Source organism: Harpia harpyja, chromosome 10 (genome assembly GCF_026419915.1).
Source record: "Harpia harpyja isolate bHarHar1 chromosome 10, bHarHar1 primary haplotype, whole genome shotgun sequence".
Taxonomy (NCBI): Eukaryota; Metazoa; Chordata; class Aves; order Accipitriformes; family Accipitridae; genus Harpia; species Harpia harpyja.
In genome coordinates this window covers 38114890-38134194 of record NC_068949.1, presented here as the reverse complement: position 1 = coordinate 38134194, position 19305 = coordinate 38114890, and the positions used below count along the sequence as shown (strand labels likewise).

The 19305-nt window shown below is 37.9% G+C and overlaps 1 protein-coding gene across 4 annotated transcripts in view; it reads right to left on the bottom strand.

Annotated features, from left to right (window-relative positions):
- ATRNL1 (attractin like 1) overlaps nucleotides 1-19305 on the bottom strand; it is a 542514-nt gene that overhangs the window by 92986 nt on the left and 430223 nt on the right. For 2 of the 4 annotated variants that reach the window (XM_052798373.1, XM_052798374.1), the window contains one exon: nucleotides 6185-8131. The exons of the other annotated variants lie outside the window; for them this stretch is intronic. In XM_052798373.1, coding sequence (XP_052654333.1) covers nucleotides 8072-8131 — 60 coding nt within the window. In that variant the 3' untranslated portion in view covers nucleotides 6185-8071. Of the gene's footprint in view, nucleotides 1-6184; nucleotides 8132-19305 lie in introns of those variants that run through there. 4 annotated transcript variants of the gene reach the window in all.

The window sequence follows — 19305 nt, the reverse complement described above, 5'->3', positions numbered from 1 at the left end:
TCTTTCCAGGTAGGTTAATATATTAGTAACAGGTCTTATGATGTTCTATACCCTCTTATTCCTCTTGCTATCTGGTCCATTTCAACATCGAGTAACCACAGGGATATTGCAACTACCCTCCCCAGGGATTCTTCTATCAAACTTTTCATTAGTCAGGAGCTGCACGCCTGCAGTTAGGGTAAAATTCAGTATTAAAAGCCAAAATTACATTTCTTTCTTACACGTGAATAATAAACCAAATAATTGCATGATTAATATCACAGTGCTTTCCCTTCTACAGTGGCTGAATTTTCCCAGAGTTTAGATAGAAAGCTAATGATTATTTTAGAGTTAAAATGAATTACAGTTGGGCCCTTTAACTAAAAAAAGTAAACAAAAAAATCCCCACACCAAACAATCACCACACCCCACCCCTCCAAAAAGACCCCAAACCACCAAAACTAGGATTTGGTTTTCAATGAGAAACAGAACAAATTCCCCCTGTATAATTTAAACTCTTCAAGCTCTTCAAGTTCTGCACTTATTTCTCTTTTGAATAGCATTCTCTGAAAGTAACAGTGATTTCCCCATACAAGACCTTACAACTAACGGGGGTTTTTTTGTGGTTTTTTGAGGGTTTTGGTTTTGTTTTTTTCTTCCGTATTGCCAAATAATAATGTTCTGTTCTAGAATTTCCATGAGGAACCGCTCCGGACAAAATACTTACCTCTCGCTGCTCTCCCTGGAAATGAAACAAGATGCTGCCTACAAGTGGCCACTAAGAGAAAGACTTGCATCTCCCACAGCTCTCAGTGAAGCTGTTCTCCCTCGAAGCACAGACCACTAGCTAAGGGCAATGCAAGAAAAATCGAAGGTGATGGCCTCTCTAAAGGAGGACGGTTCCTCATAAACTTTTCAGACAGGCAAGATTTTTTTATTTTAGCCTTTCCTGACATATTTCTGACTCCTCTGTTTAGGACTGGCAGGACTGCTGACCACAGGAAGCATTCCTGATTTTCTTATCAGGAACTTGACAACAGCAGGAATTAAAATACAGGATTGTGTAGGACATAACTGGTGAAAAGGGGGACATCACATTGGAAATACTCTCCAAGGCACTAAGAAAATAAATCAATATTTGACATGTAGATATAATTTTTGTTTTGCAAGAAGAATGTAATACACAAAATATGAAACTAATTTCCTTTGATTGAAGTTATTAACAATAATTCTGTATCACGTTTTATTTTTAGCAAAGATGACCTCAGAGAACCTTAATCTTTTTTCTGCAGCTTTGTAGTGTAAGCCAAGACAATTGAACCCTTTTAGTAGTAACGCTGGGCGCTCAGAGAGGAACTCTCAAGCACTATTATCCCCGATACCCTCAAACACACTATAATTTGTGCTGTGTATAGCAGTTTTGAAATGTGTCATGGAGATGGAGTGATTCATACTTTTTATTTTTCTTAACAATAGATGTTAATATTTTCTGGTATTTAGAGTGTCAGCTTTTTGACAACTTATATTGCATTTTAGGGTTTGGGTTTTTTTTTTTTTTTTGTGTTAGCTGAAAACTAAATTGTATGACTTGGTACAAAATAAAGCCTATCACTTGACTACCATTTCTAACCCCTCTTCTTGTGGATACTTTCACAAAGTAAATACCTTGTAAGGAGGCAATGAAATCTTGGGGGTGGAAAGAAGGGGGAGGTAGTAAAGGAGAAAAATGGGGAAAAACTGGGATCACGAAAACATTTGGATCTCAATGTGAACAATTAATTTTGAAGATGTTTTCTTGGGGGGAAAAAAAAATCTACTAATTTGTGATTATTAAAAACACTTCACATCTTGTTTTCAGAGACATTCACATCTATGAAAATCCTGCTAGCACATACTAGATACAAGCTAAGTCATAAAATAACAAAAGGTCTTCCTCTGGCATCCCACTTCAGAATATTCCAATGTAATGCTGAATTGCCAGAGCAACACCTGAAAATTTGGTAGAAGCTTCCATGGAAAAGATGGAATAGAATTTCTGTGGACATATGATTTCCCTAATCAACTTCAGAGTGCCTTTGAAGGCCCCAGGCAAAGCTTCCAGATAACACTGACTGTACTTAAAACAAACAAATAAATAAATAAATAAATAAAAAATCTCAATAGTCAAGTCTTAGTTCTGCTCTTTTAAAAATTATATTTTACCCTTCTTGCTTGGAAGCAGCAGTATGGAATAACTCAGGTGTTAGGCTCTGAAGCACATAGCTTTTTTGAAGCACTGTTGAAGAGCAACAGAATACAAAAGTTCATACAAAGGAGGAAGTATAAAAACGTGACATTTCTAATAACAAGAAGGTAGCATGGCTTGTTACGAAGCTCAACACAAAGAAGAAGAATTACAGACTTATTTCAGAACTGCAGCACGGTCTCATACACCCCATAGGAATTCAACTTTAAAGCTGCCTATGACATGCTATGTGCACGTTGGACAACAGAAGAAAGGGACAATGAGATCGGCAGAACTGCCATGTTTGGTACTGGTGTCAAGATCGTTTCACGGTTCATGCTTTCCCTGCAGAAAGTATCTAGGAGCAAATCACCTCTTTCAGGCTCTCAAGAAACTGTTACTGTGATGAAGGAAAATCATTCCTCAGCTCCTAAAGGAAAATTATCCTTTGCAGATACTTTTTACCCTCTCCCTCTCTCTCCTTTCTCCCACATCACATAGCAATAGCAGTTAATGAAAGCATAATGGTTCCACCTATCAGAAGCAGGAATACTGGACATTTATCAATAAAAGTTAATAATGTGACCACATTTACAGTAACAGACTTTCACAATAAGATTATACACAACAAGGTAAAAAAAGGTTCCAACTTTATGGGGAAGGAAGAGGGATGTAGTGGGAGAAAAGAACAATTATTACAAACAAAATTATCACCTGGTAATTTCTCTGATATCGCCTATCTAACAACTGAGGCTGTAAAAGTGAAGCTAAAGAGATGAGATGTAAGTAATAGCACCGCTTGGAAGACCAACCCACAGATATTCATTAGACAAGGTCAAAATCGTTGGATAAGGCTAAAGGCAAGGCCTACAATATAAAAAGTTTGATACTTATACTGTAGGGAACTTTGACGCCCAAATTTCCCAGAAAGACAGAAGTGGGTTCAACATTGCAGAACTTTTCCGGTTCCAGTTTTCTATGCACAAGTCAGATACAGAAAAAGAGCAAGATTAGTAAGATCTGGGAGATCAGTGATGAACACATAGCTCTAGGAATGAAAAGGAATGAGTACCCAGAGCAGAAAAAGCCTCTAGACCATCCTGAAAGTGTGGAAAGCAACTGGAAATTTATGTACTTAAAGTGTGTCCTTGTGTCTGGAAGATATGAGGGTGCCTGTAAAAAACACAACAGTTTGAAAATAGCCTCATTTCTCACAATAGTGGGCTCTGTAGCACTTGAAGATTTTATTAACCATGTACACTAACAAGAACTCTGAAGAATAAGATGCTGCAATGGAAAGACTAGGATGGCACATAAACATTCATAAGACATTTAAGCCTGAAAAATTAATTCTGTAATTTGGGTAATTTACAACAAAATTCCCAGAACTGCCAAAGGGATTTGTTCTGTCCAGCATTAAGCTTATGCAGGGTCCAATGTTGTTATGTGTTTGTAATCCAGCAGTGGTAAAGATGATGCTGTGACTAAATCCTGTAACAGGCTTCATGTGATAGCAGAGTTCTACCTAGCGGAAATCCTGTGAACATACCTAGTTGAAATCCAGGCAATTTAACCTTTTTTTGAGCAGGGGTGCCACTGCTGTAGGCATCAGCTGTCACCTCACGAGAAGCACATCCCAGGCAGCAGCCCACCCAGGGAACCCCCTCCGCCCCACCGCCAGGCTGTGGGACAGCAGCAAGTGGAAATGGGCAGGCAAGGCGCAGCCTGATGCAGCCAAGAGGAAGGTAGGGGTTTGCACCATGCTCCATCCACCATCTGTGTATATTACACTATCTTACTCAATAACAGACAAATGAGATTGTAAAGCAAAAAAAAACCAACAAAAAAACAAAAGACACCAAATCAACGCAGAATAGTCCCAGAAGGAAAAACTCTAACTCTTTGTTTGCCAGCAAATGTTAGTGCCCTAACTTCTAGTCCACCAGGAGGTTCTCTGCTGCTGCTGCTGTGCTCCTGACCACTGGCAACTACAGCAGCCCAGCATCAAATAAGGGAATATATCATACTCATACAACATATATATTGACATGATAGCTGTGGCCCTCTCCTGACACTTGAGGTTAAACCCTTCAGACTGAAAAGGGTCTAGAACCCAAGTCTTTCTGTGTAGCTGTTTTAACCATTAAAGAAGAAAATCTACAGTAACATCATCCCTGTGAACTTATAGCTCTGACCCGTGAAGCTAAAAGCTGCTGCAATTTTTTTTCTAAGTCTCCTGCCTACGCAAAGGCACCTGCGTGCTTCAACAGGCACTTCTGAGATCACACAGACACAAGGTTACCTATAACAAAGTTAACTATATCATTCATCATACATGTTCTCTGATGCCAGCAGCATGAGATGTAGTTGCTTTAGGCTCCATTTTAATAATTTTCTCCAAGTGCCACTTCTGTAGCAAAAGTCTAATCTCACTTTTCTACAATAACTGCTACCATTTGTGGTATTATGGTACCCATATCTGACTCATCCTGCATAAAAAAAAGGGCAAAACTTCCTCATTCAATAATTCTTACATCAGGCTCAGCTGCTTGCTCTTGAGGCAGCTTTTCTTTTAGAAAGATATGCAATTTTGATCAAAGACTTCCACTAATGGAAAATCTATCATATTCCCTGAATGATGCATTCCAATAATAAAATACTTTGGCTTCTTAAAATGGGCATCATCTTTCCTGATCAAATTCTCTGACTTTCAGACTCAGCCTCAGGATCTTGTTATGTTTTTTCTTCATGATAAATGAATCCCCAATACCAAGCATCTACTCTGTGTGGAGTAGATATGTCACCCCTTACACTTTTCTGTGACAAAGAAAAGCCAACAGAAGAAAACAGAAGTGAAAAGGAAGCCCCTGTATGAATTTGTTTAAGGTTGGCTCAATGCTTTTAACAAAAGATGAGGTTAGATTTCATCTTAAATACAAAATAGATTTTTTCCACCTCCAAAACAAGAGTCAAACACAGAGGTTCAGATTTAAAGGAAGACAAAAGAGAGATCCATTCCCCCCACTCCCTCCCCCAAAAAAAGAAAAAAAGAAGAGGACCTAATAGAAGTTGTTTCCCATGTCCTTTCTATGTTAAGATAGACCTATCAGAGGTGACTGAAAAGAACTTCTAAGCACATGCACAAAGGGGAAATAAAAGAGGAAATCCTCATACACAGCTTTAAAACTAGGATTTATACCTCTAAAGTTCCTTTACAGTTATATCATAGATTTATAGTGCTTTTAATTACAGTATTAGTAAATAAGCATGGTGAATTTCTATCAAAGTTAGAGGAAGCCATGCTACTGACCAAAGAGATGAATACACACAACATTTTCCCTATTGAGGGGCAATCCGCATTTGCCAACACAGCAGTACTGATGATGCTTAACACAAGGTGAAAACATTGAGTAAGAGGAATTCCTGGAAAACACAAGAAAAAGCAAACATTTTGTGGTCTAATCCAGCCTGACTCTGTTATTCACCTCTTGGGAGCCACAACAGATCTTTAATAGAGCATGGCTCTAGCACCAGAAAAACAAAGTACTAAACTGGATTGAAAGCCACAAACCTATCCAGAAAGGTTTGCTGGTTTATATATTCAGCAAAATTTCTAGACCAAACACATGAAAAAAAAATGGCTCTGTAATAACTGCAAATACTCCCCTGCTGACCCAGAAATAGATGTAGCCCCAATCTTACGGAGAGCTGCAGAACAACAACATAAAGCATTACCTGACATGGAAGAAACATGCAAAATCAGAAATACTGGTCAATTTTAATGGTGGCCAAAGAAAGAGGAAAAATTAAGTCGCATAGCCATTAGAAGTTAATCCATGAGTGACTTGAGTTGTTCTGGGGCATGATCACCATAAAAACACGTTGCTTTGGTCAAGCCAGACATGTCTTTTGGTTTTTTTGTCTCCTGTTGGAGAGATACCATGGACCTCTTTGCCATACACACTACTCAATAGCAAAGCATTGGTAAAAGTTTCTTTTATTAGGGCAGTAACAAAACAGCGTCAGTACATTAATAATTCATAGTAAACAATGGAGTTTAACTGTCCAGCATCTAGATATCTGAAGTGCTAGCCATAGCTTTCTTTACATATACACACATTCCAATAGCCTCAATGCATATTTACTACTTGGTAGCAGGTTATATTAACATCTTGCACAAACACATACATGTGTATCTCAATATGAATTATTTTATATTAATCAGCCCAGCACGGAGACCCTGCAGTAAACTGACACTTCCAATAGTCATGCACAATTTCTGTGATCAGTTAAGGCCAGATAAGAGCGGGGAGAGAGGAAGGGACACAGGGTGTTGTGAGGAGAAAAGACAAGCAAGCAAATTCACTGATTGAAGATAGGCTATTGTCTCCCAGTTCTTCAGGTCAAAAGCTAAGGGCTGCTAAGAGATAGTGTCCGTATTATCATATAGAAAAGTCTACTTCTTGGCTAAAAACAGTTTCTAGAACTGTGTTTGTAAAGCTAGATGGGGTGGGAGGTCACGAAGAAATAGCTGTTGGAGAAAAACTTTCTTAACAACTTGCAGAGGACATTTAGGAGAATTAGACTAATATGTCCTCATCTGATAAGGCTAGGCTCACCTAAGCTACCCTGGTGGAGGACGCATCTTTCGATTAAATAGTTTCTGTTCAGGTCTGTCCTTAGAGAAGTCTGACTGGTGACTACATATACTGGTGGCCACCTTTTAGAACAGAGATACTGTAAATGCCTGAAATCTGGCAGACCTAAAAAAGCCCAGCTGGCACAAAAGCTACTATGGTGTGGGAGTTGGTATGAAAAAAGAATAATTACAGAATTCTACCCAGGACAGTGAAAATTACTAAACCTCTCTCTATGTGGATTGATTCCAGGAGAGACAAAGGCAAAGTAAGCCCTTTAACTTTGGTACATCATTGCTCAGTATGTAGTCATTTTTTGACACGTTAGCAGAATTACTTACATGTTAGGCAAGGTGTCTGTATACAGACACACTTTGAAGGTCAACTTTAGCAAACACTGTTACATGAGATCTATGGTTCAAATCCTATTCTAAGATACTAACCAGAATCAGTCTAGCAGAGCTGCATCTTATTAGAAAGTGAAAATAAGGACACTTCAAGAAGTGAAATAGTTAAATGTATAACCAAGTTTCAAGTATATTGAATATTTAGTAAGGAAACTTAAAGTCACTAGTTGTCTTCCTATTGACTTAACATAGTTCAAATGTTAGAGTAAGAAATCCATTCGAATGCCCAGGTAGCCACGGCTGACCATGTTGTGAATGTCAGTTCATTGACTCAGTTAGTGAACTCTTGCCATTTTAAACTTAGGCAAGTCATTAACCATGAACAAGAACAAAGATTATTACTTAACTATCTGTTCAGCTGCAGGTACAAGCATGGTATTATAATCCGATGAACAGCATAATAAGCATTTTCTGCATTTACCTTTTTAGCTACACATGATATACATAAATCCCAGAGGTGCTAATTTCACTACAGAAACTATGCAACTAAAATTTGCTAATATAATTTGCAAATAGAAAGCAGGGGGGAAAAAAACATGTGAGAGGCTTTTGGGGAGCTGTAGGAGACTGGTAACGGGTACAAGCATGTGACATTCCATAGTAGTGAGGCAGGCTGGCTGCGTGCCAGCCTCAGCCACTGTAACTGCACCCTGCAAGAATTCAGCTTTGCAAATCTTTGTTTCTTTTGTGTCTTTCATATCTTTGCAATTCTCAAGGCAAAAGGCAAAGACAAAGTCTTTCAGCTGGAGTTCTTTCATCCAAGAACATTCTTCATCCAAGGCCAAAGGTTCACCATATCCTAAAAAGCCTTTGGATCTGCATGTTCAGTCATCTTCATCCAAATGTATTTCTTTGGGAGCATTATTCAGTCCTTGTGGTCGATCCTAAAAGAACACCAATAAAAACTATCTTCATTCCTTCAAATACAATCTTCAATGGTTTTATCTCTAGGACGACTGTATAAGAGTATTGTGTCAAAGGCGCAAAATGGTAAATGATTCAGAGATATTTCAATTAAAACCACAGCACATTGAAACGTTTCTCCTTCTATAGTTTTGGGGGTTTGGTTTTTGGTCAATTCTTTAGATAAAGGTTTCCAAGATGAAATAGAATTTCTGGAAAACCACACGTATGAACACAATATTTTTCCCTTGTGCTGACAGCAGTTTAAAAAGACTACCTATTAGCTTTCCCTGGACGATATTTCTAAAGTGATAAAAATTGTGATAGAAGACCCTGCCTGCATACTACAGTACTAGAAAGTGTTTTGAGTATAAAACTCTAGCATATGAGGACGTTCTTGTATCCACTTAAATTGCTTGACTGGAGTAAGAAGCAGCAGAGTTTCCTCACAGAGGAAACAAGAGAGTTATTTAACAGTGCATGATAATGTTATAGAAAATAAAAAAAACCCCTACAATTGCAACTTGTGATTGCTAAAAAAAAAAAAAAAGCATCAGCTAATCTTGGTTTCAAAACCAGTCCCACTTTCTAACCTGCACATCAGTATTCTATATCATCTAGCTTGCTTAACTGTCCTCCATCTCTCTTTTTTTTTTTTAAATATGAAGTTCTCCAATCCTTTCTTTGCCTTTTTTTTTTTTTTTTATTTTCCCTGAGCTGCCTATTCACTTCTTCCTTTCTCTCTTATGTTCAAATATCTTCGTTCCTTTTTCTCTTCTGGTAGCCTTTCCCTGCTACTCTTCTCTTCAGGTCCATAAGCCCCCCTTTATGATTTAATCTTTGCCTTTCTCCCTCTGCATCATTCACAACTCTGTTTTGTTCTCCACAGTCTCTCTACTAGTTCTGTGCCTCCTGCCCCTTTTCAACCTATTGCCCCACAGTCACGTCCAGTTCTTCTTTGCCTTTATTATTTTTCAGTCTTCACTTCTCTTCACATCTCTCTTTCACCTAAAACCCAGTCATTTCCTGTCTTCTCAATTATTTCTTCACATGCTACCAAATTTCTGCTATTGCATCATCCTGCCAAACAACTGGGTCACAGAAACTGTTTCTAGGATAAGGGACTAACCCTGCCTTGCTCTGATGGTATAACAAGACTAAGTTGGAGGAAAGCTGATCTTCAGCATGGTTTTAAAACACACAAAACCTCTTTGCAAGCAGTGCTGTCAGTTCTCATTATTTTATTACAATACTTCAAATAAGTTTGTTACTATTAAATCTGTAGCTTCTGAAGGAAATTTGTAAGAAACCTCTCTCAAAAGAAAGTTTCAAGTTCTGATGGTTACAAGAATAGCACGAAACATGCTCCTGTCTTAACGTAGTGAATCACAGGTCAGAAAGGCTATAATTCAACCCTAATATTTTAAAGTCTTATGATTTTTAAGCTGTGTAACCATTAGCATTCTCATAGGGATAGACTTAAACCTGGTCTGAATACAAAACCAGACCACATAGCAACAGCTTAAGTCCATACCTGATTTTGAACTGTTCTGATTTAGCACTACATACTGTATGATCAGAATATTAGAGGAAGGGAAGAAAAAAAAAAAAAAAGGAAAGCTAATCTCAAGCAGTCACCACATGAATGCCATTAAAATGTCACTCATTACACTGAAGTTGTAGAAACAGGCAGCAATGTTGTCAGTAACTTCTATTCAGTTTTGGATGGAAATGACCAGAAGTGACAAGGGTTTGGTGCTTTGCAGATTTCAAATCAGTAGCAAATGGAGGAAAAGCTCAATTTTCCTCATCAGTTTGAGAGATTTGTTCCTATCAAAAGTCGTTCCTTGATCTTAAATTAGAAGCTGTTTCCATTGTAATGGGAAATGGACAGGTCAGATAAAGGATACTAATGAGGATTACTTTTTCCTTGGATGGAATGTAATCAATATTCCTCCTTAATTATCTCAGAGCAATATGATGGGAAAGGAAAAGGGGTGGTGGGGTTTGTTTGGTTTTTTTTTTTTTTTTTTTTACTCCACTCAGCCCCCACAAAACCTTTAATTGCTGGTTTATATTTTCTAGAATTAATATAGTTAAATTGCCCTCGGGGATTCTTCTTTTAACTTCTTTTACAGTCCTATCTAGTTTTCCAATGTAAGAGTAGAAAGGATTAAAATTTTGACTAGAAACACTTTGACATCCATCTTCTAACATAAATGATACCCCCTTATGACGAGGCTATGTTTGCATAACTGGGTTAATTACTTAAAGGAAATATTTCTCTATCAACTCTGCACTGAGGTGAATTTAAAGACACTGAAGGATTCAGAAATCAAATCCTTTATAACATTAACTTTTTGAATGATGTTAACAAGACACACTAGCTCAAACAGAAGCTTCCTATTGACTCTCTATTCTGCCTTCAAGGCCTGACCAAAGCAGATCTCAGACTTTAAATCTGATAAAACTCAAATGGGATTTGGTTTGTAAAAAACAACAACTCTAGGCTTCAAAGTTTATTAATTCTTTAGTGTCCTCTGTTCTTTAGCTTTTTATGTGTAAACTAGATTTCTGTGCACCAGAGTCAATAAACAACTTTTAGCTGAAAGGGGATAGTGATATAAGGTATCACATGTATCATCTTGTGAAAGCAAACATCATAAACTTGTTTTAACATCAAGACAAATGTAAAAAGAGAAATTAAGGCAGATTGTGTCAGCTGCAGCCTGGAGGAAGACAAGGCAAAATGAGGGAGTGTGCTCTTAGGTCAATTTTTCCTAACAAATTTCAGGCCTATCAGATCTTGGACCTACTATATTATACAATTAAGGATCATTTTCTGGATGCTCAGGCCTTCCCAAATTTATTCATAAACAGGTCTAAGTTATTGCTTTCTGTCCCAGCACCTGACAGCAAGCAGTCCTTAGCCTTCCTCTGCTGACTCCTTCTGAAAAATCCAGTACAAAAAAAAAAAATAACGTACCAACAGCAAGCTTGGTGGTGGTTCAATGTTTTCCCTGCAGTGGTGAAATACCATGAAGTGCTTGGAAGCACTCACAAACAATTTTCTCAGCATTCGGTTCTCAGCACTGAAGCTAGCTGTGGGTCAAGTCAATGCTAAGACAAATCTAAGCTTTACAGCTGTGGAAATACTTAAGCCATACCAGATTTTAAAGTGATGTCACAGCAATGCGCTTTTTACTCGCCTGCCACAGGATCTGCTGATGGCAGTTGAAGTTCTTATTCATCAAGGGGCCCAAATAATTGAAACAATCCATCTGCTCTATGGACTCTCTTTCTGCCTATACTGCGACTACTTACTGCCTTGTTATATTTGCCAATGATGTCATACTTAATCAAGCAAATGGTGGCCTGTTAGATTTCCCGAGAACTGCGCTGCACTCCTGTGACGGAGCATAGGTAACTAAAACAATCCAACTGTTCCAAGCTTTCCCTTTGCAAAACCTGATGGGACATGATATTTGGCAGTGACTGTCACAACTGATCAAACAATTGCCAGACTTGTGCATATTTCCTGAAAGCTGCTGCTGTTTTTCATCATGAATTCCAGATAATTGAAATAATTGACCTGCTCTAGGGCCCTGCTTTGACTCTTGCATTTTCTGCAATGGGACGTTTGCCTATTGTCATATTTGTTTAAGGGCTGCAGTAGCAAGGGCCTTTGATTACTTTTTCACAAGATGTCACAGCACCACAAAGGGAAGTGAAATTATTTGCACAATTTGTAGTACTGAACTGCCAGACGCTGCTCCGCTCTCTGTACTCATACCGTGACTCACAAGTGCACGTGCTATGCTATATCCATCTAAGTGTTAGAGAGCTGTAGGAAAAGGAAATGAGGGAAAGCATGCAAGCTAAAGTTTTGCAATCAGGCTGATAGTGGGAATACTATTACTGCTCCCATACGATGAGCGCCAAGTAATTGAAACACCCTAGTGCTCTGTTGGTTAAATGGACTTCTATTAAGCTCTTTTTCAACAGTTAAGAAGCCTACGAATGTTTTAGAGGACCAGGTACCCTGACTTAGGCTTCTCACCACTTATTACATAGTTAAAGGACGGACTTGCCTGTTGATTGATATAAAGATTTTTAGAATCGTACAATTAAGTGTACTAGCTATAAAAAGATTGTATGTGTTCATCTGCTAAGGGGTATAGATCTCACCTGTAGTCAGACTATGTTGTTCAGTTTTATTTGAGATGAATAAAAATACCACATTCACTCACTAGATCACATCCCACTCCTGAATTTACTTTATTCATCTCAAGGATGGATGTTCAGTTGTGTTCATTACTCTGCTTAGCATCTGAGCAGGTCACAGACTGACTGACAGTGACTGTAAGTGTCTAGCATATCTGCAATAATCTTGCAAGTGTCAGACAGAGATTTCCACCACTTTCATTAAGATCTAACATTTCTGCAGCTGTACTTTTTTAAAGGGTTCGGTATTTTGCCCTGCACAAAGTACAGCATATAGAATTATTTTTAAAAGACCTCTTATAACATAGCATCCACCTCTAATAATGCCCAACTTTCCTAAAGTCCAAGCTTTTCTTTATCTGTAGCTTTTTCTTTTCAGCCCTTTATCTTCAAACAGATAACACTGAAATGACTAAAGAGAAATGCTGTGTTTAAAGGAAGAAAGCTGCCAAATCTTATACGATTTACAGCTAGGAATATCAACAACATTAGAGTTACAATTATCTACCCACTTAAATAATTTTTTTTTTTCTTTTTGGATGAAAATGAAACCAACTCAGAATAACAGAGCTTACAAGTAAACTATGCAATAAAAGGAATATATTTTCCCCATCTTACATCAAGTTTTTTAGAAAAGAAAGTGTCTCTTGATATGGAAGGTTTGATGTGTATTAGTGTAAAGATAAATTCAAATCTTGACATCCAGAGAGATCTATATTTCCATCAAAAATGAGAGTCAGTACTTGCATACAGGGACAAGTAGTCACCAGAGGTCTGTTGCCCAGAGAGCAGCTAGGGATTACTCTGCTTCCCCCATGCTCTTGACCTTCAGTGCTGCCTTCTAACCTTCAGATCCTAGTAGCATCACAGCATGTGCAGCCTGAGCACTACAGCACTATGTGTATGCTTTTCCCCCATTGAGAAATATCTTCATTATGAGAAGGAACTAACCTAGTGGTAAAGTTTGAATTTCAACTTTAGAGAGGAAAGTTTATCTAGGAAGACTTGATATACTACTCCAGTGAGTGTCAATCAACAATTACTTGAGGAAAAAAGATGACAGAAAGAACACTGTTATATGGGTCCACACAACTGTGGGGTGAGGGGAAATAAAACTTTTTATGAAATAGCTTTTTTTTTTTTACATACCTAGGTGATGATTGAACGTAGAGAATTCAAAAGGGTGACTTCACAGATAATTGGCCCTGGCTAACAAAAGAAAACAACACTGCAGCTTTTTGTAAGCAGTGGGAGGTAATTATGCATCATTAATTATACTGGCACATCAATGAGAGGTCAGACAATACAATATAAAGGAAGAAGAAAGTAGTCGTATACTCTAACAATGTTATTGTTCAAAAATGTTAGTGCTTATATAGCACTTGGGGTGGGAGGAAAACATACTTCATTTAAATCAGGTGAAAATCTGGGCTAGGATTCTGATCTGACTTAAAACCAAGAACGCGAAATAAAACAAGGTAACGGGAATAAAGGAGGTGTTGCAGACTTTAATGTAACCACCTACCCTTTTATCCTGCCCAGACAGGTCTGCTTATGAATGGGTATATAACACCAGGCAGCAACACTTTCACTTAGTAGGGGGTCAGTAACAGCTTGCCAGCAGTAGTACAATTCAAAGCAGAAGACCTAACTTCCCTTATCACGGTGCATGCTTTTATTAAAATAATCTACTGCTCTCAACATTATTTTTATTCAATACCTTCTCCCAGTCACCAGTCTGATTGCTCCCAGTGCCAACTCTTCTAGGAGGTAGATTTGCCATTTGTGATGATGTGCCTCACTGCTGTGCTTTATTTGCAGGTTCTTATTTGACCCACCATTAAGAAGAAAAAAGTAAATTTCAGCTTTGTTAGCAGTGAATAGTTTGTTGGGTTTTTTTTGAAGAGAAGTCACTTTTAGCTAGATTCTTCCCTGTCCACCAGATTGCTTCCCCCCCATTGCTTTATTTGCACAGACTAATTTGCCAGTGAATGATAAATGGGAGCAAGTTTTGTGGCTTTATAAGTGTATTTCAGATACCCTAGTAAATAAAAGACATAATAACTTATGTGATGTCTTCTCTGCATGCAATATATACTGCTTTCCCCAATTCTTTCAATTTTCTTTAACTGATTAGAAATACATATGCAATCTTGAAGGCCAAAAGTTTTGAAGTAAAAAGCACACAGTGTTCTAATGTTTATCACTAATGGAGTCGACCATGCCTCTTTGCCAGGATGAGAAAGGCTTGCAAAGATATTCTGATACTTCTGCTTCCTTTCTGAAAGCAGGAGTGAGACTTGGCAATGGGTAGAGATGGGAGGAAGTTGTGCCAAAGTACATCTCAGGGATGCACCTTCTCCTTAGCAGGCTGGAACTGGGTTAGGTGATCTACTGGAAGGGGATTATAATGGTCTAGAGTTGACAACATTTGCTTCCTCAAGTTTGGGCTAGAAAGTTTGGGGTCTTGGGGGGGTTCTTTTAAAAAAAAAAAAAAATACAAACCACCAACCAATTTACCCCTGTCTCCTCATACTCAGATATATTCCCCTTCCCTGCCAAAAAGAACACGAGATTCAGTTAAATATTGAAGTGATTAGAGTGTTGAGAAAACAGAAACGGACTGGGGAAAAAATATTTTAATTTTTCTTTCCAGCTCAGTAGAGAACTCTTGTTTTTAGCGGTTCCATTTCACACACAAACCTCCCTTGAGATACTAAATTCAAAGCCTGAAACTGTCTCCTTTCTGCATGTTATTTTATCTTTTCACGTAATTACAGAGGAACTGCTAATGGTCACACTGAACACTTAGATTAATCAATAGGGCAAATCAAACTTTCACAGCAAGATAAGTTATGCAGGATACATATTTCAATACAGCACTATACCACCACAGTTGGTAACTTGAAGGCAAGCATTTAATTGCATGAAAATTTTGGAGAGAGGTTGAGGGAAGTGGTGTAATGAGAGTGTCTTTGAACAAACTTAGTGGGATAAGCACTGATAAAAATATCAAAGAAATAATGTTGAAAGTGAAATTAAGCCAGAATAAGAAAACTCCCAATTCCTGGATTTTAACTTGGTGCAAAATGTAAGCAGAAGTGAACTTTAGAACTAGGTTAACCTCTCTTTCACTTTTCATTTCTTTTTACAATGCAGCTGTGGGTTTTTTTAAACCTGTGGTTTTGTCTAACTGCACAGCTCTTCTAATGGCTAATGCATCTTTCTTTTCAGGTCTCTCCAAGCTGCTAGAGAACAACTTAGATACTATTCACTGTATCCAGCCTTTTGCTTAGGCAGCAAATGTTACTCTTAGGCAATGGTTATCTTGAGTAGCTATAGCATCATTAACTTGTCTCAAATGCCCCATTTTTAAAGATTGTTCTTGTTAGGAACAATTTTGGAAGAGTACAGAAGAGCTGAAAAGGGCTGAGTGTTTTAGATTAGGCTATTATAGTAAAATTGAGCATCCCAATCAAGTTCTCTGGTATCTAAACTGATTTATTGCATCCTAGCTCTTCTGTGTTAAAAGAGACCTGACAAAAAGCATGCATCAGAAATTTTGTAGTAGTGTTTCACGTTAGGCTTCCTCCATTCCCACAGGTCCGATTCCAATTTAGATTACACTATATACCAGAAAAATGAAAAATCTTCTACCTCAATATTATATTAATATATCAATGAGATGTATCCAATATCTCTCACGCTCAGTCTAGTTGACAGTAATTAGTAGACAGTGGAAGTGATTTTGAGAGAATCCTTGATTGTTTCTGAAGTAAGCTAGCAACAAAGAAAAAGGTGTTTGGAGGATTCCTGCTAAGACAGGACAACTACCGTACCACCCCTTGCTCAGATACTTAGCCAGAGCCCCAGTCTTCCCTCCAGCTCCTACTCCTGCCAGTTCTACAAGAAGAAAGCAGGCATTTGGATGACATCAGCGTACCTTACACTTCCCTGAAACAATGACTCATAAGATGAAAATGTTATTTAACTGTTAAAATTCTTGCACTGTATTGTTATTTAGTGACCAAATAAAGGAGGTACCTCCCATACCTCATATATCATTATAATCTTTGAAAAAGTTTTCAAAACATTCACTTAATACAAACTGCTGAAGAGAACCAGAGGTAACTAGAATAGTACCCAAATGTTACTCATGGACCCAGATAAAAGATATAACCCTCCCGATGGCCACCTAGACAAGGCCAGTATTAGTTTTTAACCCTAGAGTTCTCTCAGAAGCTGAAAGTTCTACTTTTTTTCATGAACAAAAGGCATCTGTGGTCTGACAGGGAAAGCCCTATGTCTACCCATGCTAATATAGATTAAGGTGAAAAATTACAGTTCCACAGCCTTCATTCCACCCAAGAATTAATTTAAGTAGATGGTTTCAGTGCCAATCAGTGTTATGTTTTCAGGATCAGGTTCTTTCTGACAGACATACCAGCTTTTTCCTTCCAAGAAATATGTGAAATGGAGATGGGATCAGAGCTCCTTTATATACAGCCTAGTTGCCACAAGATTCACAGAAGTTGGACATGCAGATTCAGCTGCCTCTGACAAAGAGTTAATAACATTTATCTCCCCCAAATTTATCAACATCAACTAGACCATGGCCTACTCTGAGAGGACATACTTGCCATCATTTTTTTTTTTTTCCCCTCACAATGACAAGAAGAATTTAAATTGAATGCATTGACTTCAGGCAAGTCATTGCTTACTGCACTGTAAAACCCAGAGTAATCTGCATGACACCCAGCTTTGTCCATGAATCACTCTGCCAGCCATGGACCAACTGAGTACTCTCCAAATACCACCAGCTACAAAATCCAGCAGTGCAGCACACCCCTCTATGCTCCCAGATGCTCTACTCCATCAATTCATTAGAACAGGGAGTAACAAGCGGGAACTGAACACCACCACCCTCGTCAGTCCTATTCCCTTCCTCCCCTATTAATTGGTGCATGCGTTTCCCAACTGGAATATTGACTTCTTCTCACTATAAGAAGTACTTAGTGACCTTTTTAAAAAGGAAGTGTCCATTATTTCAAACTTTCTCTTTGGACTATTTATTATTGTGTTGATACACTTAATTACCATCTCTTATTAATTTTCTGACCACGTTAACATGTTATTTTTAATACAACTGTTCAGAATACCAAGAGGCAAAGATAAAGTGCTTAGGTACACCCTGTGTCTTGGAAGTTTTTAATAAGTAAAAAGGGGGGGTTGATAGCAGCGGTCAGGCACATAGCCTTGATTTTACTGACAAAAAGAAAGGGCCATCTGAAATCAAGTCAGTGCACAAAGGAAGACAAAAGGCATTTGAATTGATCAGATTAATTTGCTTGTGATGCTTTTTGCCATTATTGGTTTTAGGTGTCTGAGAACCTGGACAAACCCAGTTCTACATCCCTGTAACTTTGATCCATAGAAGACTCAGACATTCATTTCTTATTTCATATTTTCAGCTTCAGGCCAATCCTTAAGGAAAAAAACAATCCAAAAGTTATTCAGTGACGATGAGAACCCTGAAGAACAAGACCGACATAGAGGAAAAAAGAGAATTCATTCTTTTAGAAGATGGCTATGGCTGCTGGTTCAGTCCACGCCAAAGGTCTTTGGGAATATACACAAGAAGGGACTGGACTTGCTCATAAAATTCAATATTCTGCCTTAACTATTTCAGGAAAAAAAGAAAAAGAGCTCAATCAAAAAACTTTAAATATCTTTACAAAGCAAACATTACGCGTCCTTGATAAAGTAATGTATTAATGGAAGTGTAATTTATCCTTATTCTAAAACTGTCACTTGGCAAACAAGATCCAAGACACAGAATGACTGGCAGGTTTTATTCTACCAAGCTATGCTAGAAAAGGGAAGACAGAAGTTTTTCAAAGGACAAACAAAATACAACCTAAATTTACATTTCAAAGCATTTCCCTGAGTATATGAGCTGGCAAACAAGTTTGTCAGTATTACCAGATTATTTTGCATTTTGTATATTCTACATCCAGTGTTACCATTATTTATTCAAAAAAAGGTGATCAGGGCCATTCTCCTAATTTGTCAGAGGAATTCTGCGCTTACATGGGCTCTGGGCCAGGACTCATGTTTACCGAAGCAAGAGTTCATTTAATGGAATTTAAGGTTTTAATATTACATAATTAAGTTATGTCATCACAAACCAAAATATGTAATGATGTAGGTTCTGTTACTGCGGTCAGGGACAGGTGAGAAGACCCCTGCTCTCCAGGGAAGCCCTTTTGACTTAAAGGGCACTCCAGACTGGTGAACCTTGGCATTCTCTGCACAGTCACCCTAGTCAGTGGAGTTCACATACTTAGAGCATCTGCCCAGAATAACCTGGCAGTAGGACGGAGTGACCTCTGACTTTTAAGAAAGCCTTATTTAAATGCAAAGGAAGATGCAAATATTTATTAGATAGCCTTAGAAGAACATGATTTGATGGTGCTTTTCATCATAATATTGTTGACGATTACTACCTCAAGCCTTTTCGGAAGTGGCTAGGTCTTTCCATGTGTGCCCAAGCAGCTTTCAAGAGGGAATGCAAGACTAAACATTCTGTTTTTAAATATTGCATAATGGTAAATATAGTAGAATTAGGATTTGTTGTGTGTTTTGCAACTTAGCATACATAATATTCAGTTTTGGTAGCAATTCAGAGAGCTTTAACACTTTAATTAGTCTAAGCTTGGTAATTCAGCCAATGAAAACTAAAATGTTTAAGTTATATTAATTGAAAACAATGTTAACAGTTAATTTTCTGAATGAAGGAGCAACATGAAAACAAACTTGAGTAACATTATGATTAATTAATTGATTAGCTAGTTCCTGTTGAGAAATTATATTCAATAAGAGTCCGTCAATACAAATTCTATCAATTGCCACTTTAAGAAGTGCCAGGAAT